A 21729-nucleotide genomic window follows, 5' to 3' on the forward strand; every position below is an offset into this window, starting at 1 on the left:
GAAGCAAAGCAGTCATTCACCTCTCTTCCAGGCTTTCTCCGGGCAGAAGGGATCCCCCTCTCGCACTTCTGAACCCCGAGTGCTTTGCAAATGACTCCATTAGAGAATGTGTAAGCCTGACGTTTACTCACTAGCCCCCCAAACTGTGAGCATCATCACAGTAGGGTGATGTATTTCCAGAAACCAACTCCATGATGGGGTATAGTTTACAAGCTCCAAAAACTGTAGAGAGGATACAGACTTTATTTCTAGGGTGCAGTGTGAGACTACAAAACATTATAAAACAAAAATACATAACAGCTACAATGAAGCAGCTGACAGAATATATCGAATATTACAGATTTAAAAGTTCTGATAGGGCACAAACTATGTATCACTAAGACATAAAAACATTTTCCCCTTTACTTTAGAAAAAATGCCAATAGGATTGTAATTTTTCATCGTTCTGAAACTTAGTAAGCATTTAGGTTAGTCATAATAATAATGGGGAATCATTTGTTTTAAAAACAGAAAACCACATGAAATATTCAAAGTATATAAAGAACGGCTTGGTCCTGATTCATGGGGGCTCAAAGGGAGTAATTCTGGATGGTTTTAAGGCCATTGGTTATGAGAAGAATAGAAGGCACAGGTTAAATATAAACCTGAAAAGGAAATCTAATAGTTTTAGATTTTAATTACATATGATCAAAGCAAAAAAAGCAAAGTCAGGCAAATAGTTAAAGCTTATAGTCTTTGTGCCTCAGTCCCAAAAAGCAGTTACATTAACTTGTACGAAAGCAAACAACTGTACAATAAAGAACTTTGCAGTTTCAAATAACCAATTTTTAAATTCAAGATTTAAAGAGATAAAATGAATGTTAGTGTACTGAACGAAGATGATAAGGCTGTTTTTTCCTAGCATGTAAACACTGTACAATGATGGATTATTACAACTAAAAAGTTTTAGATGAAAAATTTTCTCTTTTTAAAGTATCTTTTGCTCCACTTTATAGGTTCCTGTTTTTCCCTAAACATGAACAGGACATTCAATTTGTTTATATATTTTGCTTTATAAGCAATTGATACAAATGTAAATATACATATACCTAAAAAGTGGTTATCCTATGATATGACAGCCCAGAATTTAGTAATTGTATAGGCTTTCTGGTGATTTTAATTATTCATAAAAAGAATGATAGAGAAGACACATTTGTTATTTATTCTAATTAAAGCATATGAATTACAGTACAGTTTTGAAAGTTTGCTATTTTTAAAATCTTCATTTTTTTAATCCAGGAAATGCCCAGGCTTAACCTTTTAATAGGAATTAAATTTAATTGGTTTCTTGGGTTTGGCCATCTTTTCTTTATTCGTCTTAAAGGTAAAAAAATAGAACAATGAGGAATGTAGGCCTATTAAAAAAATATAAATACTTAGAGCGACCATTTAAATCATTTGGTCCTCAAAAATATTGCTTAATTAATCACCGGTAGCTTGATTGTAATTACGCCCATGGCTGATATATTTCACTCTGCCTTTGGTTGCAGGTTGTACTTTTGTGGCTGGAAAAAATGTTCCTCAATAGCACTGACTAGTTCATTGAGTTCCTTCTTCAGCTGCTCAGGATCACTGGAAGATAAGAGGGGAAATTCCAGGTCAGTGGATTATTCCAAAGTATATTTTAAGTTCTCCCTGTATTGGCCAAGTAACACTGAAATTTAACCTTAAGAGGAAGGCTAAATCAGACAAAACAGAACTCCAGTGACTTAAGCATGGGAATGTATCTGTTGACTTGGACAAAAAAACAAAACAAAACAAAACAAAAAAACCCATGAGACAATATCCATTATTTCCCCCAAAGGCTTTCCCAAGGTCTCTACTAGAAATAAAATCGCCCCTTTGCATTTCTTACAAGAATTTTTAAGAAGCACAGTTTTTGCCTTAGCATCCCTGTAGGATCTGCAAACTTTGTACCTAACAGTGCAAAGAAAACTTTATAACTTCAATTGTCATTCAATCCTGTTAAACTTTTACCAATGACCCCTCTGTTAAGTCCTCAGTCTCCCAGGATAGGAACGTTCCCGATGCAGTTTGTCTTCAGAATATTGGAAGCTAAGCAGCAGAGAATGGGAGCCTCCTAGTGGGCCTGCTAATCACATACCAGGCACTCAGTTCCCCCAGCTTTTCTCCTTATTCTACCTCCAGGGTCACAACGAAGTATAAGCAAAAATCCAGGGAACTGGTTCCCTCTAAGGAAACCAAACTTTCAAGCATGCGGGCAACACTCATTTACATGCAAACAATTGGAAGGTAGATCATGATAAAATGAATTTGTGATTAGACAGGTTTCCAGCAGCCCGTGTTAGGGTCAGGCTCCTAGCACGGTGCGTTTACTGGAAGGACTTTAAACCAAAAAGCTGAATTTAAAAAACCAAATCCTTCAATTCTAACTTACATGACTTCATAATCGACTGTCTTTAATATATGCAACTTTATCTAAATGGAAATGGTAATTCTTGTAATTAGTTAAGTTCATTGTTACACTGTGAGAGCTACTCGGTACAACTAAAACAATCCATTTTATTGCAGACATGAATTCTGGCTCTACTACTAGCTGTATGCCCTTCTTAGCCTCTCAGAGGCCCAGATTTCTCATTTGTAAAATTGGGATAAAGACTTTATCTTCTCAAGAGAGTTGTTGTGTAGATTGAGATAAATTATATAAAGCAATTAGCACAGAACCTGGCCCAAAAACCTCAATAAATGTAGCTGTCATTAAAATTATTTTTACCCCCACTGGTAACATACAAGGTAATTATGCTTCATAAATACACATGAATCACATTGGTTGTTATTTCCTTCTCCACAAATGTGTTTTGAAGAAAACAACATTTCTCAGGAAGGCACACAACTAAACAACTACTGTTGTTTTTTTTTAAACAATATACCTAAAATTAAACTCCCCAGTGAATACACAAACATAAATATATAAGTACAGTGTATGTCTCCTACTGGTTTTGTTTCTCTGTTAGAAGCTTGCCTGATATAATTGTTACCTAAATTGTGATATTGTAATCCAGTATCCAAGGATTCCAAGTATCCAAGGATTCCAGTATCCAAGGAATTCCAAGAATTCCTTAGAACATCCTTAGAGCATCCTTGTTCAGTTGTACTAAGGTCTGCAGCTTATGTTCAAATGGCTCAGGAAAAACCCCTGCATATACAATACAGGCACAAAACCTGCATATACAATAATATATGTGAGAGATAGCAAATTTTGCAAAATGTTAGCGACTGTTTAGGTTAGAGTAGGCTAACTATGGCTGGCAGTCTGTTGACAGCCTGTTTTTATAAATAAAGATTTATTAGAACACAGTCACACCTATTCCTTTGTGTGTATTCCTTCTTTCTGCTTTTGAGCAACAGCAGAACTGAGTAGTTGCGACTATATGGCTTGTAAAATCTACAATATTTACTATCTGGCTCTTTACCGAAAGTTTGCCAACCCTTGGTCTAGGCGAAAGGTATGTGGGCATTTGTTGAAAATTTCCAAAATAAAAAGTTGGACAAAAGACATCTACCGATCAAAAAATATTTTGATCAAAAAATATTTTAAGCAGGACTTAAACTTGAAAAGGATTTTCCATTCTAAAGGATGAGTAGGTTATGGAATTCTATGAATAAATGAAATTGATGATATAAAAGACAGCGATAATATTAAGCTGATCAGACAGTAAGGAAACCTTAGCCATGGCTTTATTGCTCTTGTACGTTAGGTATGCTGGTAACTTGCTTGAGCCCTGATAGCATATCCGTGGACTGACCTAGTGCCCAATGTCCCAATTAGTAAATTAGAACAGCATCTTGATGAATATAATAAAAGGACAATTTTTCTAAGTGTCTTCAGGAATTTGTAAACTAATATTTGAATTTAAGTCCACCCAATAAGCCATGTGAAAAATGTAAAATACCAGATCCTTAAACATTAAATAGTATTGTTATTATAAAGTTTTCCAAATTATTATATCTTCACAGAGAAATGACAAGGAAGGAACTAATATATAGAGAAAATGGATCTTTAAGTTGGACTAATGTCCCCCTTTTTTTTTTCAGAAGAAAGGCATAGAAATATGAAAACATTACATGAGAGTGAGAATTACAAAGAAATGTCTGGAAAAACTCATACCCAATAGAGTAGCAAACAGCTTACTATTTAACACACATAGAAACAGTGATACTTGCACAATATTACAATCAAATGTTGGTAATACAGAATGCTTAGAAAATGGGAAGCTTTATGTGTTTGTTCAAGCTGCTTACTAGCTGAGTTTTTGCCCTTTCAGCACAAAAAGGTTGTGAATGGGAATTTGTAGCAAAATATAGGACACAGTCTATGACTTTTTAAATATATTGGACTATCATGATATTTGAGAGCCATTATCATGACTTTAACTGTTGACCTGGGTCTCTTATTCAAAAGAAGATTCAGGGCCATTTGGAAGTGGAATGCTATTTCCCTTATGATAAAGCAGTAAACATTCTGAGTTACCGTGTCCATGTTTTATGTTTTTGTTTTGTTTTAATGTTTCTTTCCTTGCTATCAGCAGTCATTTCTTCCTGTCGGAGGAAAGTCTAACACTAATAATTCTGCCCCCACCTCTCTAATTTGCTACATTTAATCTGCTACTGGCTGGCCAACTGAAGATGCTCAGAAAATTTCCTCTGCTTTTATTTCCACATAGTACAAATTGTATTCACAAGATCAGAAAAACTCTGCAATGAGCAAGGCTTTGGTTGGGAAACATCAGATCCATGCTCCTGACTACAGTACTGAGCCCTGGAAATGTGACTAGTGGGACTGAAAACTGAATTTAAGTTTAATTAACTGACTTTCAAATTTAAAAGCTGAAATTTAGGGGCACCTGGGTGGCTCAATCAGTTGAGCATCTGACTTTGGCTCAGGTCACGATCTTGTGTTCATGGGTTTGAGCCCCGCATCGGGCTCTGTGCTGACAGCTCAGGGCCTGGAGCCTGCTTTGGATTCTGTGTCTCCCTCTCTCTCTGCCCTTCCCCCGCTCATGCTCTGTCTCTCTCTGTCTCTCAAAGAATAAAATAAAACATTAAAAAAAAATAAGCTGCCATTTAATTCCATTATTGGAAAACTGAAGTATGTTTGGAACAACTTAGGGATCCAAATCTATTTTTTCAACGGTAAATTTTATGAACTCTTAATACATTTGACCCTTCAACAGCCTGGGATTTAGGGCATTAGTGACTCCCCCCCATTGCAGTCAAAAATCCATGATTAACTTTTTACACCCCAAAAAGTTCACTATTAATAGCCTCCTTTTGACTAGAAACCATACCATAACATAGACAGTCAATTAACACATATTTTGTTTGTTACATGTATTCTTGCAATACACTAAAAAAGTTATTAATAGTAAGAGATAATACATTTATAATATTATACTGTATTTATTTAAAAAATCCATATATTGGGGCGCCTGGGTGGCTCGGTTGGGCGTCTGACTTCGGCTCAGGTCACGATCTCACAGTGCGTGGGTTCAAGCCCTGCGTCAGGCTCTGTGCTGACAGCTCAGAGCCTGGAGCCTGCTTTGAATTCTGTGTCTCCCTCTCTCTGCCCTTCCCTACTCACGCTTTGTCTCTCTGTGTCTCTCAAAAATAAATAAACATTGAAAAAAAATTTTTAAAAATTCCACATATAAGTGGACCTTCATAGTTCAAGCCTGTGTTGTTCAAGGGTCAATTGTATGGAACAAGTGTTTCTTAAAAAAATCAAGCATTTTAATTGAGATACGTGGTGAGTGTAAAATAGTAAATGGATCTTGAAAATGTGATAAAAAGTAAAATGTCTCATTAATTTTATATAAATTATATATGGTATAATAACAATATTTTCATGTTAAGTAGAATAAATTACTAAATTAATTTTACCTGTTTATTTTTACTATTTAACTTTTTAAAAAAATGTTTATTTATTTTTGACAGCAAGAGAGACAGAGTGCAAATGGGGGAGGGGCAGGGAGAGAGGAAGACACAGAATCTGAAGCAGGCTCTAGGCTCTGAGCTGTCAGCACAGAGCCTGATGCGGGGCTTGAACTCATGGTTTGTGAGATCATGCTCTGAGCTGAAGTCAGACGCTCAATTCACTGAGCCACTCAGGCGCCCCTCTTTTCACTACTTAAAAATGCGTCTAGTAGAAAATTTAAAATTGCATTATGTGACTCACATTTTATTTCCATTGCACAGTACTGACTTAATTAGTCTTTAAACAATTTTTCCTGATTCTTTACTCCGAATGGAGAAGTGCTAGTTACCTGGGGGTTAAATGAGTGTGCGGGATCACATTTACACAAGCTAACTACATGCACCATGCTTGTTAAAGTTTAAGATGTTATGGTATTGCAAAGTAAACTCAAACCCTTTACCGAGGTCACAAAAACATGACCCTGAAGCTAACAGACCGTCAGCTTTTTGGAGGCAAGACTCCTTCTGCTATGGCTCTTTATCCTCCCCAGAACCCGGCACAGACTTATGCACAATAGATACTCAAAGATATTTGTTCAAGGCATGTACAGTGGAATGTAAATTATTGGGGTGCCTGGGTGGCTCAGTCGGTTAAGCGGCCGACTTCCGCTCAGGTCGCGATCTCTCGGTTCATGAGTTCGAATTCCGTGTCGGGCTCTGTGCTGACAGCTCAGAGCCTGGACCCTGCTTCGGGTTCCGTGTCTCCCCCTCTCTCTGCTACTCCCCAGCTCACACTCTGTCTCTCAAAAAGACATAAATATTAAAAAAAATTTTTTTTTAAATTACTGTATCAGAGACAAGGAGAAAAAGAGAAAAACTCATGGGTGCTAGTCTCAAATTAAAGTATTAGAAAAAGGAAACTGTATTACTATTACTGAAATCTGGAATGAAATTTTCCCATACAAAGAAAGGTAGGACAGCAATAAGTAAGTAAAAATGAGCTCCTGTGCCCGTGGATGCTCCAAACAGCTGTTAATATCACAGTATTGCTGCAGGCTTTGAAACAACATTCCTAATTAAAGTACATAACACTGGCAAAGCAAAAGGTTTTACTTAGCACTTGTGCAGAACCAATTAGGAACTTTAGGGCACAGCAATCACACGTGCTGCCGTGGATATCATACCTATTTCCAGGAGGGGCACACAGTTCCGAATAGTACTTGATCTTGGGTTCAGTCCCGCTGGTCCGCATGGTGGCCACGCCCCCATTAGCAAAGGTAAAGGTGATCATTTGGCTGCTTTTGCTGGTAGGGAGAACCTAGGAATTAATTTACACGTTATACATTTAAATTGTAACATGAAATGTTCTGGCTCAAATAATAGTTTCCCCTGTATAGGCAAGAAAATAAATGCCAAGCAAATATACTGGTTTCAGAGAAAAGGATACTTTTGAGGAAATAAAAAAAAAAATTCTTCTACTGAATTAAATACTAAATAATAATAATCATAAAATGATTTGGGGAATTAAGTAACTTGTATACTTGCATTTTACCTCCCTAGTCTTGTTAATTAAAGCTACTGAAGTTTTTGGGATTTTTTTAAAGATTTTACTTTATTTTTAAATGTTTATTTATTTATTTTGAGAGAGAGATAGAGAGTGAACAGGAGAGGAGCAGAGAGAGAGGGAGACGGAGAATCTCAAGCAGGCTCTGCACTGACAGTATGGAGCCAGATGTGGGGCTTGATTTTACGAACTGTGGGATCATAACCTGAGCTGAAATCAAGAGTTGGATGCTTAACTGACTGAGCCACCCAGTTGCCCCTAAAGATTTTAAGTAATCTCTACACCCAATGTGGGGCTCGTATCTACAACCTAAGATCGAGAGTTCATGCTTTTCCAACTGAGCCAGCCAGGCACCCCAAAGCTACTAAAGTTTTACTAACATGGAAACATATTTCATGAGAAATTGATTTAAATAGATTGATAATATGTGACCAAAAAACCACAATAAACTAGACCTTATTTTACTTTGTAAAAAAAAAAAAAAACAGTTATATAAAGAGATCTTTTTAAATATAACATTTCTGGCAGATGTATTCATAGCTAATCGTTCCCCATACTCAGCTAAAATGACGGAACTGTGTGTGTGAATATACAAAACACAAGGGCAAAGAGGAAAAGGAAAACAGTAGTTAATTAGGTTGCCAACGATCCTGGGAGTTACAAAACAGATGAAGGGGCAGAATTGACCTGATGGAACACAGGACAATGACAGCTGAGCACCTGCAAGGAACAAACAAGACCCTGGTCAATGAGCTTTGCAGAACCCTGGCAAAGCTCACTACCTGGAGGCACCAGGCACTGTGAAAGGCAGGTGGGAAACAAAGAAAGGATGTGAAAAGACCTATCAGACCCTCCCAGATTCTCACCCTCTGCCCACGCAGTCAGGCAACCACCTTAATAGGAGATGGCTTAATTCTCCGGTATAATTGAACAAGAAAGGCTCAGGAGTTGGGTACACCAGGCACTGGTGTAGAAGGGCAGGATATGGTGAAAACAGAGAGCAACTCAGAGTCAACAACCTGAATACCAGCCGTCCTCCCTCCAGACTCCCAGGCAACTCTCCACCGCTGTCACCCATCTTACAGCCTTTAGGCAAGAGATCAGGGTGAGAATTAGGCTTCCCCAGATAGGGAGCCCGCCGTGTAAAAGTTAACTTGGCACCCAATCTCCTGAGAGCAAAGTTTGTCAGTTGACAAGGTTTGCTCACGTACGTAGAACTTCCGATCGGTTTTTGAGTGCCCCCAAATAATGAGGGATTACCAGACTTTGGGAAAAGACAGCTTAGAGACAAAATCCAAAAAACCTGAATAATAATAAAAAAATAATTTGGGAGATATAAAGACAATACAGGAAAAAAAGTCTACATTTTAAAAAGTTATAATGCCTGGCACAAAAACAGACACATAGACCAATGGAATAGAATAGAAACCCCAGAACTAGACCCACAAACGTATGGCCAACTCATCTTTGACAAAGCAGGAAAGAACATCCAATGGAAAAAAGACAGTCTCTTTAACAAATGGTGCTGGGAGAACTGGACAGCAACATGCAGAAGGTTGAAACTAGACCACTTTCTCACACCATTCACAAAAATAAACTCAAAATGGATAAAGGACCTGAATGTGAGACAGGAAACCATCAAAACCTTAGAGGAGAAAGCAGGAAAAGACCTCTCTGACCTCAGCCGTAGCAATCTCTTACTCGACACATCCCCAAAGGCAAGGGAATTAAAAGCAAAAGTGAATTACTGGGACCTTATGAAGATAAAAAGCTTCTGCACAGCAAAGGAAACAACCAACAAAACTAAAAGGCAACCAACGGAATGGGAAAAGATATTTGCAAATGACATATCGGACAAAGGGCTAGTATCCAAAATCTATAAAGAGCTCACCAAACTCTACACCCGAAAAACAAATAACCCAGTGAAGAAATGGGCAGAAAACATGAATAGACACTTCTCTAAAGAAGACATCCGGATGGCCAACAGGCACATGAAAAGATGTTCAACGTCGCTCCTTATCAGGGAAATACAAATCAAAACCACACTCAGATATCACCTCACGCCAGTCAGAGTGGCCAAAATGAACAAATCAGGAGACTATAGATGCTGGAGAGGATGTGGAGAAACGGGAACCCTCTTGCACTGTTGGTGGGAATGCAAATTGGTGCAGCCGCTCTGGAAAGCAGTGTGGAGGTTCCTCAGAAAATTAAAAATAGACCTACCCTATGACCCAGCAATAGCACTGCTAGGAATTTATCCAAGGGATACAGGAGTACTGATGCATAGGGGCACTTGTACCCCAATGTTTATAGCAGCACTCTCAACAATAGCCAAATTATGGAAAGAGCCTAAATGTCCATCAACTGATGAATGGATAAAGAAATTGTGGTTTATATACACAATGGAATACTACGTGGCAATGAGAAAAAATGAAATATGGCCTTTTGTAGCAACGTGGATGGAACTGGAGAGTGTGATGCTAAGTGAAATAAGCCATACAGAGAAAGACAGATACCACATGGTTTCACTCTTATGTGGATCCTGAGAAACTTAACAGAAACCCATGGGGGAGGGGAAGGAAAAAAAAAAAGAGGTTAGAGTGGGAGAGAGCCAAAGCATAAGAGACTCTTAAAAACTGAGAACAAACTGAGGGTTGATGGGGGGTGGGAGGGAGGGGAGGGTGGGTGATGGGTATTGAGGAGGGCACCTTTTGGGATGAGCACTGGTGTTGTATGGAAACCAATTTGACAATAAATTTCATATATTAAAAAAAAAAAAACAAAACTGAGAACAAACTGAGGGTTGATGGGGGGTGGGAGGGAGGGGGGGTGGGTGATGGGTATTGAGGAGGGCACCTTTTGGGATGAGCACTGGGTGTTGTATGGAAACCAATTTGACAATAAACTTCATATATTGAAAAAAATAAAATAAATAAAAAAATAAAAAAAATAACAAGTTATAATGCCTATACTTAAGAGAGATAAAATATTATATACATAAGCAAAATAAAACCATTGGGACTACACCTAAATAAAAAGCTTTTGCACAGCAAAGGAAACCATCAACAAAACAAAGAGGCAACCTACTGAATGAGAGAAGATATTTGCAAATGATATATCTGATAAGCAGTTTATATCGAACATGAATTAAGAACTTACAGAACACCAAAAAACAAACGGATTAAAAATGGGCAGAGTACCTGAATAGACATTTTTCCAAAGACACAAAAATGGCCAACAGACACATGAAAAGATACTCAATATCACTGATCATCAGGAAAATGCAAATCAAAACTGCAATGAGATATTACCTTACACCTATAAGAATGGCTAAAATAAAAAAGACAAGAAATAACAAGTGTCAGCAAGGATGTGGAGAAAAAGGAATACTTGTTCATTGGTGGTAGGAAAGTTCATTGGTGCAGCCAATATAAAAAATAATATGGACGTTCTTCAAAAAATTAAAAATAGAATTACCATATGATCCAATGATTCCACTACCGGGTATTTACCCAAAGAAAATGAAAGCACTAATTTGAAAAGATATACGCAGGGGCGCCTGGGTGGTTCAGTCGGTTAAGTGTCCGACTTCGGTTCAGGTCATGATCTCGCCATCCATGAGTTAGAGCCCGCATTGGGCTCTGTGCTGATAGCTCAGAGTCTGGAGCCTGCTTCAGATTCTGTGTCCCCCTCTTTCTCTACTCCTCCCCCCACTCACGCTCTGTCTCTCTCTCTCAAAAATAAATAAAAATTAAAAAAAAAGAAAAGATATATGCACCCCAATGTTTATTGCAGCATAAAAATTTAAAAAAAAGAAAAGATATATGTACCCCACTGTTTACTGCAGCATAAAAATTAAAAAAAAGAAAAGATATATGCACCCCAATGTTTACTGCAGCATTATTTACAATAGCCAAGATATGGAAGCAGTCCAAGGGTGTATGTGTGTGGACACACACACACACACACACACACACACACACACACACAGGAATATTATTCAGCCTTTAAAAAGAATGAGATGTTGGAGCACCTGCCTGGCTCAGTCAGTACAGCATGTGATTCTTGATCTCAGGGTCGTGAGTTTGAGCCTGATGTTGGGTGTAGAGATTACTTAAGAGAAAAAAAAAAAAAAAAAAGAATGAGACCTTGTCATTTGCAACAACATGGATGGACAACATAGAGGGTATAATGTTAAGTGAATTAAGACAGACAAAGGCAAATATTATATAATTTCATTCATATGGAGAATTTAAGGAACAAAACAATGAACTAAGAAAAAGAGAGACAACAACATCAGAAAATATATGCTCTTCACGTAGAGAACAAACTGGTGGTTGCCAGAGGGGAGGTGGGTGGGGGATGGATGAAACAGACAAAAGGGGTCACGAGTACATTTACTGTGATGACAGCCAAGTAATGTAAAGAACTGTTGAACCATGACATTATTTAAAAAAAAGAAAAAAATTATATACATAAAACAAGAATAGGATGTTATTTTTATTTTTAAAATATTTTCATTTAAGTTGGCTCCATACCCAACGTTCAAGAACTCACGACCCTGAGATCAAGAGTCGCATGCTCCACTAACTGAGTCAGCTGGAAGCGTCAGGGTGTTATTTTTAATAAGTTGGACAATAAGAGCTAAAATTATGAACAGAAGCACTGAAAATTAATGTTGATGTAATCTCCCAAAAAGTAGGGCAAGAAGATATAGATGGACAGTAAGAAAGAGAGAAACAAGGAAAGGAGAACATTAGTCCTGGAGAGCCAGCCTCTAACTAAGAACTCAACAAGAAAAGGAGGCCGGAAACTCAGGGCAAGAGAATACTTGGGAAATGACCATGCAGCCCTCTTCTTTGACACAAAATTAAGAAAATTACTCAGAACTGAAAGAAATGACTCCAAAGACCAACAGAGACCCACCGACTACCCAGAAAAATGACTGAAAAAAGACCCATATTAAAGCAAATCACTGAAATTTTAGAACTCAGAGTTTTAGCAGAAAGTTCCTGAAATCTTCCCATAGAGAAAAAACAAGCTGCATGGAAAGGACTGAATCAGTATGGCATCGACATCCCTTTATGTGGCTCACAGCACGCCTCAACTATTTCCTGAAAGATCAGACCCTCCACAGCAATACTGGGAACTAAAAAATGACAGAGCACTGCTGCTTTCAAAACTGCGAGTCAATCAAATGTGAGGGTAGAATAAGATATTTCCAGATTTAAATGCCTCTCAAAATTTACCTCCTATTCACTTCGTTTAAGGAATCTACTAGAGGATATGATTTAGGAAAACAAATATAGGAAGAAGTCATGGGGTGTAGGAGCAAAGGACCTGACTCGGTAAGTGGTGAAGGACATTCCCAGGATGACGTGTGTGTACTCAACACATAGAGCAGTTGGCCCTGCCCGGATGGAGGGATCAGGACAGAAGCTGCTGGAAACAACACAGAACTGATAAAACAGCACTGGCATGTGGAAAACCCTACTGAGAGGTATCTGAAGGATGTGAGAAAGACTGGTGATAGTTACATAAAAATCCAAGCACACAAAAGAACAAAGCAACTATTAATTATAGGAAAAATAATTATACAATTTAGGGGAAACTAATCAAAGTACACTACTTAGCTAAGCAGGAAACAATAGTTACTAGTCATAATAATACAAGCACGGAATCTGATTTCATCAAATGTTGTGGCACATGCGTTTGCGAAGACAGGAGAGAAGGCGGAATAGTGAATGTAAGAAATGTAAGATTTAAATCCTTACCTCCATAATAGAAAATTAATAAAGTACAATGCTGAGAAGTCAAAACATCACCATATGAGCACATTATTTAGAAATCTGGTGGTAAGGGCGCCTGGGTGGCTCAGTGGGTTAAGTGTCTGATTTTGGCTCAGGTCATGATCTCACGGTTCGTGGGTTTGAGCCCCATGTCGGGCTTGGCACTGACAATGTGGAGTCTGCTTGGGGTTCTCTGTCTCCCTCTCTCTCTGCTCGCACTCTGTCTCCCTCTGTCTCTCAAAAATAAATAAACGTTGAAAAAAAATCTGGTGGTAAATACCAGGAGAAACAACTGAGAGGGAACATGGTTGTCTCAGCATAGCAAAGAGATGGCAGGGGCTGGAGCTGTCATGTTTCATCAGGACTCTTCCAAAAATACTTCTTTTTAAAAAATACATTGTGTGCAGATGAAAATTTTAAAAAAAGGTAACTAACAAGATGTCTAATATCTCATAAGGCTATTCTTACTCTCTTCCTCCTATCTCCTGCCTTTAGTTAGCAATACTCTTCGCCCATCTCTGAGCCTTCTTTTGACTCCAGTGGAGGATCCACATGATGTGAAGAATGCAAACTCATGCTTTATAGCTAACAGCTCCCAGACATTCAGAGAATAGGGTAAAACTAACCAGGAAGCAAACAACGGTTCTCAAAGTGTGTACCAGTAATATCAGCATCAGCAGGGAACTTGTTAGAAATGCAAATTCTTGGCCTCTGCCCCAGATCTACTCATTCAGAGACACCAGGGTGGGCTGCCCTACTCTTTCTATGTATTTTGATAGCTTATTTATAATAATGCCTGGATGCCTAAAATCAGCTTCAACTAACTCCATGATTCAATAAGTCAAACTATGCCAAGTATAATAGAAGGTAAATAGAGAAGTGTTTAACTGATAAAAGATATTACTTACAGCTTTTTTATCAGGTTGGCTATCATCATAGCCGGTTGTAAGGTCTCTAATACCAGAAATTGCAAATCTGCCACAAGTTTTTGGATAATTATTCTTCCCATCATAGTTTCTAAGGTTTTCAAATAATTGTTTAATGGTGCCTTGATCATGGCAAATAAAATATGAAGCTTTGGTAATATGGTAGCCATACCTATGGAAACAAACACAAATCATTTTAGAAATTAAATAAAAAATTTATTAGAATAAAATAAGTAAAATACAGCATGGTGATTATATTTAATAATATTACACTATATGTTTGAAAGTTGCTAAGAGCATAGATCTTACAAGTTCTCATCATAAGAAGAAATATTTGTAATTATGTGTGGTGCGACTGTTAACTAGATGTACTGTGATGATCATTTTGTAATATATACAGATATTGAAACACTATATCGCATACCTGAAACTAATGTCAGTTATATCTCAGTTAAGGAAATACAAATATGCAAAATGAGGAACACATAATTCCACACAGTGTACATTTGTCAACCAGTATATTTGAAACCAAATGAAACAAATGCCATGAGTACCTTCAAAGGAATAATTTAGCATAAAAAAGAGGTACAACAATTGACCCTGGGGATTGCCAAACTGCTCCCTGGCCTTTAGCCTGTATTTGTAAGAGTCTTACTGCAACGTCTTTATAAAGGCAGACCTGGGTCATTGCTCTAAAAACTTAATGGAGATTTCATGAACACCTTTAATCTTTTTTGACATCACACACTTAAAATCACATTCTTCAATTAGCTATTTCTGCAACTGATGCCCTCATTTGTTAAGGATTCGTGCGATCATGAATGATAATTACCATTACATGGTTAAGTATCAAAAGAAAAGATGATTCTTTATTTAGTTTCATAAGAAATAGAATTCATGGGGCGTGTGGGTGGCTCAATCGGTTGAGTGTCCGACTTCAGCTCAGGTCATGATCTCATGGTTTGTGAGTTTAAGCCCCGCGTGGAGCTCTGTGCTGACAGCTCAGAGTCTGGAGCCTGCTTTGGATTCTGTATCTCCCTCTCTCTCTGCCCCTCCCCCGCTCATACTCCATCTCTCTCTCTCTCTCAAAAATAAATAAACATTAAAAAAAGAAAAAGAAATAGAATTCACAACCAAAGAGCATTAGAAAGAATATTAGTATCTCACACGTAGAACCATAAGAAAATATTTAACACTATTACTTCAATTAAACAGAATTAATAGACACTTACTCAACATAGATGGCCTTTAGCTGCTGAGACAAAGTCAAATTCTTGGTTGCTAGAAAGCTAGCCAACTCTGCGCTTATGACAGCGGCACTGACCCCATCTTTGTCCAGAACAAAAGGGCAGCACATATATCCTGCAGAGAAACACACGTCACACACACACGCTTAGGAGTGAGTTCCTTTACAACACTGTACATGCACACACCTATATGCAACTTGCCCATCTCATAAGAGGTTGTACAATACGAATATGTGAATGCTTCCCATTTACCATTTTTTTTAAATTAAAAAAAATTTAATATTTATATTTGAGACAGAGAGAGAGACAACCACAGCATGAGTGGGGGAGGGGCAGAGAGAGAAGGAGACACAGAATCCAAAGCAGGCTCCAGGCTCTGAGCTGTCAGCACAGAGTCCGATGCGGGGCTCAAACACGAACCACGAGATCATGACCTGAGCAGAAGTCGGACGCTTAAACAACTAAGCCACCCAGGCGCCCCTCATTTATCATTTTTATATTCGAGAATCCAGGCCAATGTCTAGTGCATAGCAGGCCTTCAAGATGTACTGGTTGAATAACCTATAAGGAGATTCTCCCTCCTAGATCAACTGTTCATTCCCTAGGTCCAGCCCCAACTCCTTCAGCTCACACAAAAATAGTTTCCAGGTGCTCTAGTCAATGCTTCTTCTGTCTTCTCTGAATTCCAATAGTTCTTGTGAGTTACATCCTTCACCTTGACACCTAGCCTATGCTATCTTGTGTGTTTACTATCTAGATCGATGCAAAGTGCTATAGACTGAGGTCAGTGTTCATCCATTGCTTAACTGATATGCAATAAATATTTGAATAAAACATTTTTTTAATAAAAAGCTATAGAAAGATAAGACTGACATTTGTGACGAAAGGGCAAAAGCTGAGCTATTATTAATTTGTTAAATAATATGTGAGCATCTGTGCTGCAGGGAATAGGTGAATCTTCTTATATAATAAGTATAAGGTATAATAGCTTTTACTAAACATGTAGCTAAAATATCCCTCACATAAACATCTGAATTTCAAGTTTCTACACCTAGCTCCCCTTTTTCCTTACATAAACTGACGAGCGTTTCCCAGTCATTCTGACTTGACTCGGGCTGTCCTTTTGGGTGACAGTCACTTTGATGAAAGCCCTACAACCAGGCCTTGTCTCTTCCTCTGGACAGATGTCTGCCCAGCATTTTTAGAACAGGAGTGAACCATATCAGACCTGGAGATCAACACCACAGTTGAGGAAATACCACAACTCCCCCAAATACATGATTCCTGAGCTACGAGCATTCATGGGCAGAACATCACTGTTTTCAGTCATCCAGGGAAAGGATTCACTTTCTTATATTAATGGCTTGGCTTTTAAAGAGATATTCTTTTCAGCTGAAAGCATGTCTGAGATGCCAATTTTGGGGTAGGACAGTTCAGTGCTCTTTGAGCACTGGTGTGTTCCTGTTCTACTGTTAATTTTTTGAACCCAAATCCAAATCCCATTTATTTGCATTCTATATATTAACTAATGCTACAATCACTATTATCGCTTCTTACCGATAGCTTCTTCAAATGCAAATAAGACATTCTTCCCCTGGTCTATTAGCTGTCTGGCTCGGTTTCCCATCCACTTAAAGCCAGTTAGTGTTTCCTAAAGGGATAACCCAAAAGAGAAAGAAATGCCTTAGACCTCCTACAGAGCAAAAGAAATTTAAGAGCGAGTCCCAGAAACACCTTACCTCAAAGTGAAAGCCCTCCTTTAAGGCAATGGCTCGCAAGATTTTGGAGGAGACCGTGCTGGACAACATGTATATGTCTTTGAGGGCACTATGATCTTGGTTCTTTTCTTTCCAAGAAGTAAAAAGCCACCAGCCCAAGAGGGCCCCCAACTCATTGCCTGAAAACACTCTCCATTCACCGCTGAAAGAAAGAACAACCAATGCATTGCTGTGATCTTAAGACAGACACTGGGGGCGCCTGGGTGGCGCAGTCGGTTGAGCGTCCGACTTCAGCCAGGTCACGATCTCGCGGTCTGTGAGTTCGAGCCCCGTGTCGGGCTCTGGGCTGATGGCTCAGAGCCTGGAGTCTGTTTCTGATTCTGTGTCTCCCTCTCTCTCTGCCCCTCCCTCGTTCATGCTCTGTCTCTCTCTGTCCCAAGAATAATAAATAAAAAAAAAAAAAAAAAAAAAAAAAAAACGTTGAAAAAAAAAGACAGACACTGAAGTGACTGGACGGGACAATTAAGCCAAACGAGACCCAAAGCGGTTTCTATAAGAGTGTTCTTGTCACTCTTGCTTAAATAACTGCTCGAAAAAGTGTCACTTCACCACAAACATCTGAGCAGCTACTCTGTCTCAATCGGTTTGCTCCAACATCCCATCTTTGAAGAGTGACGACACATAACACGTTTATTTGTCTTTGTCAAAGGGTTTGGCTTTAAAGATGACAGAAATATGCTGCCCCCCCTTCCTCCCCTGCCCCCCACAGGATTATAGTGTGTGAATCTCAATTTTCGGTCTGGTCAGTATTGAGGTTCTGGGAGGTCAATATCCTAGTGTGTCTCAAGAGTGAGTTTGCACTAAAATGGTCAGGACACCACAGAACAGACGTGTGATTCATTTTCCTCTCCGTAGTTGGGTGCCTAGCAGTACATCTTGCATTTTAGCATGTACCACCTTGCTTAACTTTCTAGAAAGTGATTAGAATTAAACCTGCTTGCTCGCTTCTCCCAAAACATCACGTGTGCCGTTTGACCTCCAAAACTGCTTGGACCCTGCCTGCTTTTCATCTTTTCCCTCCACTTACGTCCTATTCCTCTGCACAGACTCTATGGCCAAACTTGTCTTAAACACTGGGTACCCCAGTGCTATTCCTCTCTGGTCCGCTCGACCTGAATTCAAAGTTTCCTTGAAGGTACAGCTCCTTCAGCAAACCCTTCAGTAAATACTGACCTGTAAATCCAGCATCAAACAAAGTACTTGCCTGCATTAGAAACTGAGTCATTAATTATAAAATTGATGATGAAACGATAGAAGAGAAATAGTAATTTCAATTCCAAATACACCCTGGGCTGTTTACTCTGTCAGTTCTGCTCGCCAATCATCGTGTGGGCCCCAGAACTGCATTTTGCTGTATGTTAGAGGTTCAGTGACAGGAAGTTCCATGAGGTGATGATGTGTACAATGAACAGTAAATATTTCCAGGAGCAGTTAACTGCTCAAGATGTCACCCGTTATGTTTGCTACTACATAGGTAATCCCAATCAATTGTACCTGTCCTGCTTTTCTGCCACAGCGAGTCTATCAGCATCCGGGTCGTTTGCTAAAATGATTCTGGCCTTGGTTTTGTCAGCCAAGGCAAAAGATAAGGTCTGAAAAAGTAGGAAAAGAAAAGATTATTTCAGTCAAGAACTGAGCATATTGCCGTCTTTAAAAACATTCAGTTCTTGAGGAAAAAAAAAACTTTCCCCAAACGAAGGCTGAGTTTTATTTCTGGAGCTGGTCTTGGCTGATCACGAATTACTTCCTAAGCCAGAGGTCAGATAATGGGAACATCAACACACGACCCACACCTGCCCGTGGGGTTCACCTCACATTTAATAGCGTATGTATGGCTGGACTGGTGTTTCTAGGCCTTGCCAAGTGATCGACCTCAAAACAAACCAAAGTAAGCCAATTTGCTGAATATCACTGTTAACCTTTAAAAAGGCTACAAGCGGGGTGCCAGTGTGGCTCAGTCGGTTGAGCATCTGACTTCAGCTCAGGTCATGATCTCATGGTTCATAGGTTCGAGCCCCACATTGGGCTCTGTGCTGACAGCTCAGAGCCTGGAGCCTGCTTTGGATTCTGTGTCTCCTCCTCTCCCTACCCCTCCCCTGCTCTTGCTCTGTCTCCCTCTGTTCCTCGAAAATGAATAAATGTTAAAAAAAATAAATTAAAAAAAAGGCTAAAGGAACCATAATTTAAATAATTCTGCTTCATATTAGGAAAATTCCAGAATAAAAATATTAAGGAATAAAAAACATGTGATAAATATTCATTCCATTACTGTTTCTTTTTAACATTAAAAAATCAGGGTAAACAAAATTTTAACTTCATTAATTCAATTCAATTTAAAATATCATTTCAATTTCAGCTCTCACATCCTGATGCTAAGATATGTGTTTTGAAGGTTCCTATAAGAAATGGATGACTAATAGATATAAATATTTCTCATGATAAAGTTGGTTTTTTTGTTTAGCACAATGAAAACACATAAAAAGGGGTGCCCTGGGTGGCTCAGTTGGTTAAGTGTTCACTCATGGTTTCGGCTCAGGTCATGGTCTCATGGTTTGTGAGTTCAAGTCCTGCGCCAGGCTCTGTGCTGGCAGCGTGGAGCCTGTTTGGGGATTCTCCCTCTCTCTCTCTTTCTCTCTCTCTCTCTCTGCCCCCCTCCCCCACTCACTCTCTCTGTCTCTTAAATAAATAAAACTTTACAAAACTAAAAAAAATACATAAAAATTATTTTACTTGATAGTAAGAAGTTTCAATATAAGAGGTAAGTTTTAGGACAAAAAAGATTAGGTTACCAAGACTCCTTTACCCTCTTCAGGATTCGGGTATTTCACTGTTGGGAACTCAGGATCGGGATCTTTCTGTTCAGGAACAGCCTCAGGAGGAGCAAAGTCAAAAGCCTTGAAAGCCGACTGCACAAAGTCATGACCCACGCCGTGGACAGAGGTGTGCACAAACTTCACCTTGGTCTCCCTGTTCACACTCCTGGGATTAAACACATGATGGGAAAGGATAAAATATAGATAAAATATTTAAATATGGCTTGCAAAACTAGAAACTTTGCTATTAAGGAACCAGATTGCTAAGAAAGGAAGAAATCAATGTAATAAAGATGTACAAGACAACTATCTAATTCCATTTAAAAAAAGAAGCAGGGTGCCTGGGTGGTTCAGACGGTTGAGTGTCCAACTCTTGATTTTGACTCAGGTCATGGCCTCACGGGGTTAAGGGATAGCCTGCATCAGGCTCTGTGCTGATGGCACGGAGGGAGCCTGCCTGGGATTCTCTCTCTCCCTCTCCCTCTGCCCCTGCCCTGTGCATGCTCTCTCTCTCTCTCTCAAAATAAAGAAACATTAAAAAGTTTTTCAAAAGAGCAAAACTTATTCACTCTTTCCCAAATATATACCCTACTCCCAACATATTCATGCCTTAAATTTTACTCTGTAGTTATTTCCAGTAAATCTGATTACTTTCAGAGTCTGTTTTATGCGATAGCTTTTGCAGCACCTAGAGTAGGATTAAAGAAAGAACTCTGGGCTCAGGTTCCAGGAGAGACTCAGCTGCTCATGGGTGCCCACCTGTGGCAGTGCTAGGGCCTCAGTTCCAAGTACTCTTAACTAGCTTCAAAATGGTTTTCAAAATGTCCCTTTTAACAAAATGTGATGGAACATCTTATATAGGGATGTATAAAAATGTTTTTTCTTTGTAAAGTAACAATCCTATTGGTCAAACTGCCTGGCTCCGGAGACTTAAAATAGAATAACAGTAAATATCAAAAGTAAAGGTAATAGAAAGGTAAAAATAAGACTTAGAAAAATTCCAGTGTTCTGACTGCTGGAATCTTAGGTTATTGTCCATTTCTTTTGAAAATGAATAAATGCACGAGGTCTTCTCTTAAAATAAGAAATAAAATGCATCCAGAAAAATAAATATGCTAAAGACTAGTGAGAACAAACCTGAAAAAAATCACTCAGATATTAAAGTGAATTATAAAGCTATCATAATTATAGAAGGGTTTAGAACTAGATATAAAAAGGCAGATTAGAAGAACAGAGTAGAAAGCAGAAGTAGATCAAATTTGACATAGAAAATATATATGAGAAGCTTCATCCTTAACATGCTTTGAAGACAGACTCTGAATTTAGGAGCTCTGCCACTTATAAGCTGTGTGATTGTTGGTTATTAACTTAACCTCTCTGTGTCACAAGTTTTTCATCTATAAAACGATAATACACCTGAACTTACCCTCAGCATTACTGTGAGGATTAAAATGAGATTAAATTAATTAGCACAAGTGAAAGTCCTATAGAAGTTATCTATATAAGCACTCAATTTTTGTTAGAAATTATTTCATAGGGGCGCCTGGGTGTCTCAGTCGGTTAAGCATCGAACTCTGTTTCAGCTCATGTCATGATCTCAAGGTTCGTGAGTTCAAGCCTCATGTCGGGCTCCGTGCTG

At 38.7% G+C, this 21729-nt stretch overlaps 1 protein-coding gene across 1 annotated transcript in view; it reads right to left on the reverse strand.

Moving 5' to 3' along the window:
• Positions 1-223: 223 nt before the first annotated feature.
• Positions 224-21729, reverse strand: part of PGM2 (phosphoglucomutase 2) — a 39831-nt gene continuing 18325 nt past the window's right edge. Inside the window, exons 7-14 of the mRNA XM_030314054.1 lie at positions 20067-20256; positions 18772-18869; positions 17239-17419; positions 17057-17150; positions 15485-15614; positions 14235-14424; positions 7158-7291; positions 224-1611 (exon numbers count right to left, since the gene is read on the reverse strand). Coding sequence (XP_030169914.1) covers positions 1509-1611; positions 7158-7291; positions 14235-14424; positions 15485-15614; positions 17057-17150; positions 17239-17419; positions 18772-18869; positions 20067-20256 — 1120 coding nt within the window. The 3' untranslated portion in view covers positions 224-1508. The remainder of the gene's footprint in view (positions 1612-7157; positions 7292-14234; positions 14425-15484; positions 15615-17056; positions 17151-17238; positions 17420-18771; positions 18870-20066; positions 20257-21729) is intronic.

The sequence above is a fragment of the Lynx canadensis genome, chromosome B1, assembly GCF_007474595.2.
Source record: "Lynx canadensis isolate LIC74 chromosome B1, mLynCan4.pri.v2, whole genome shotgun sequence".
In the NCBI taxonomy this organism is placed as follows: Eukaryota; Metazoa; Chordata; class Mammalia; order Carnivora; family Felidae; genus Lynx; species Lynx canadensis.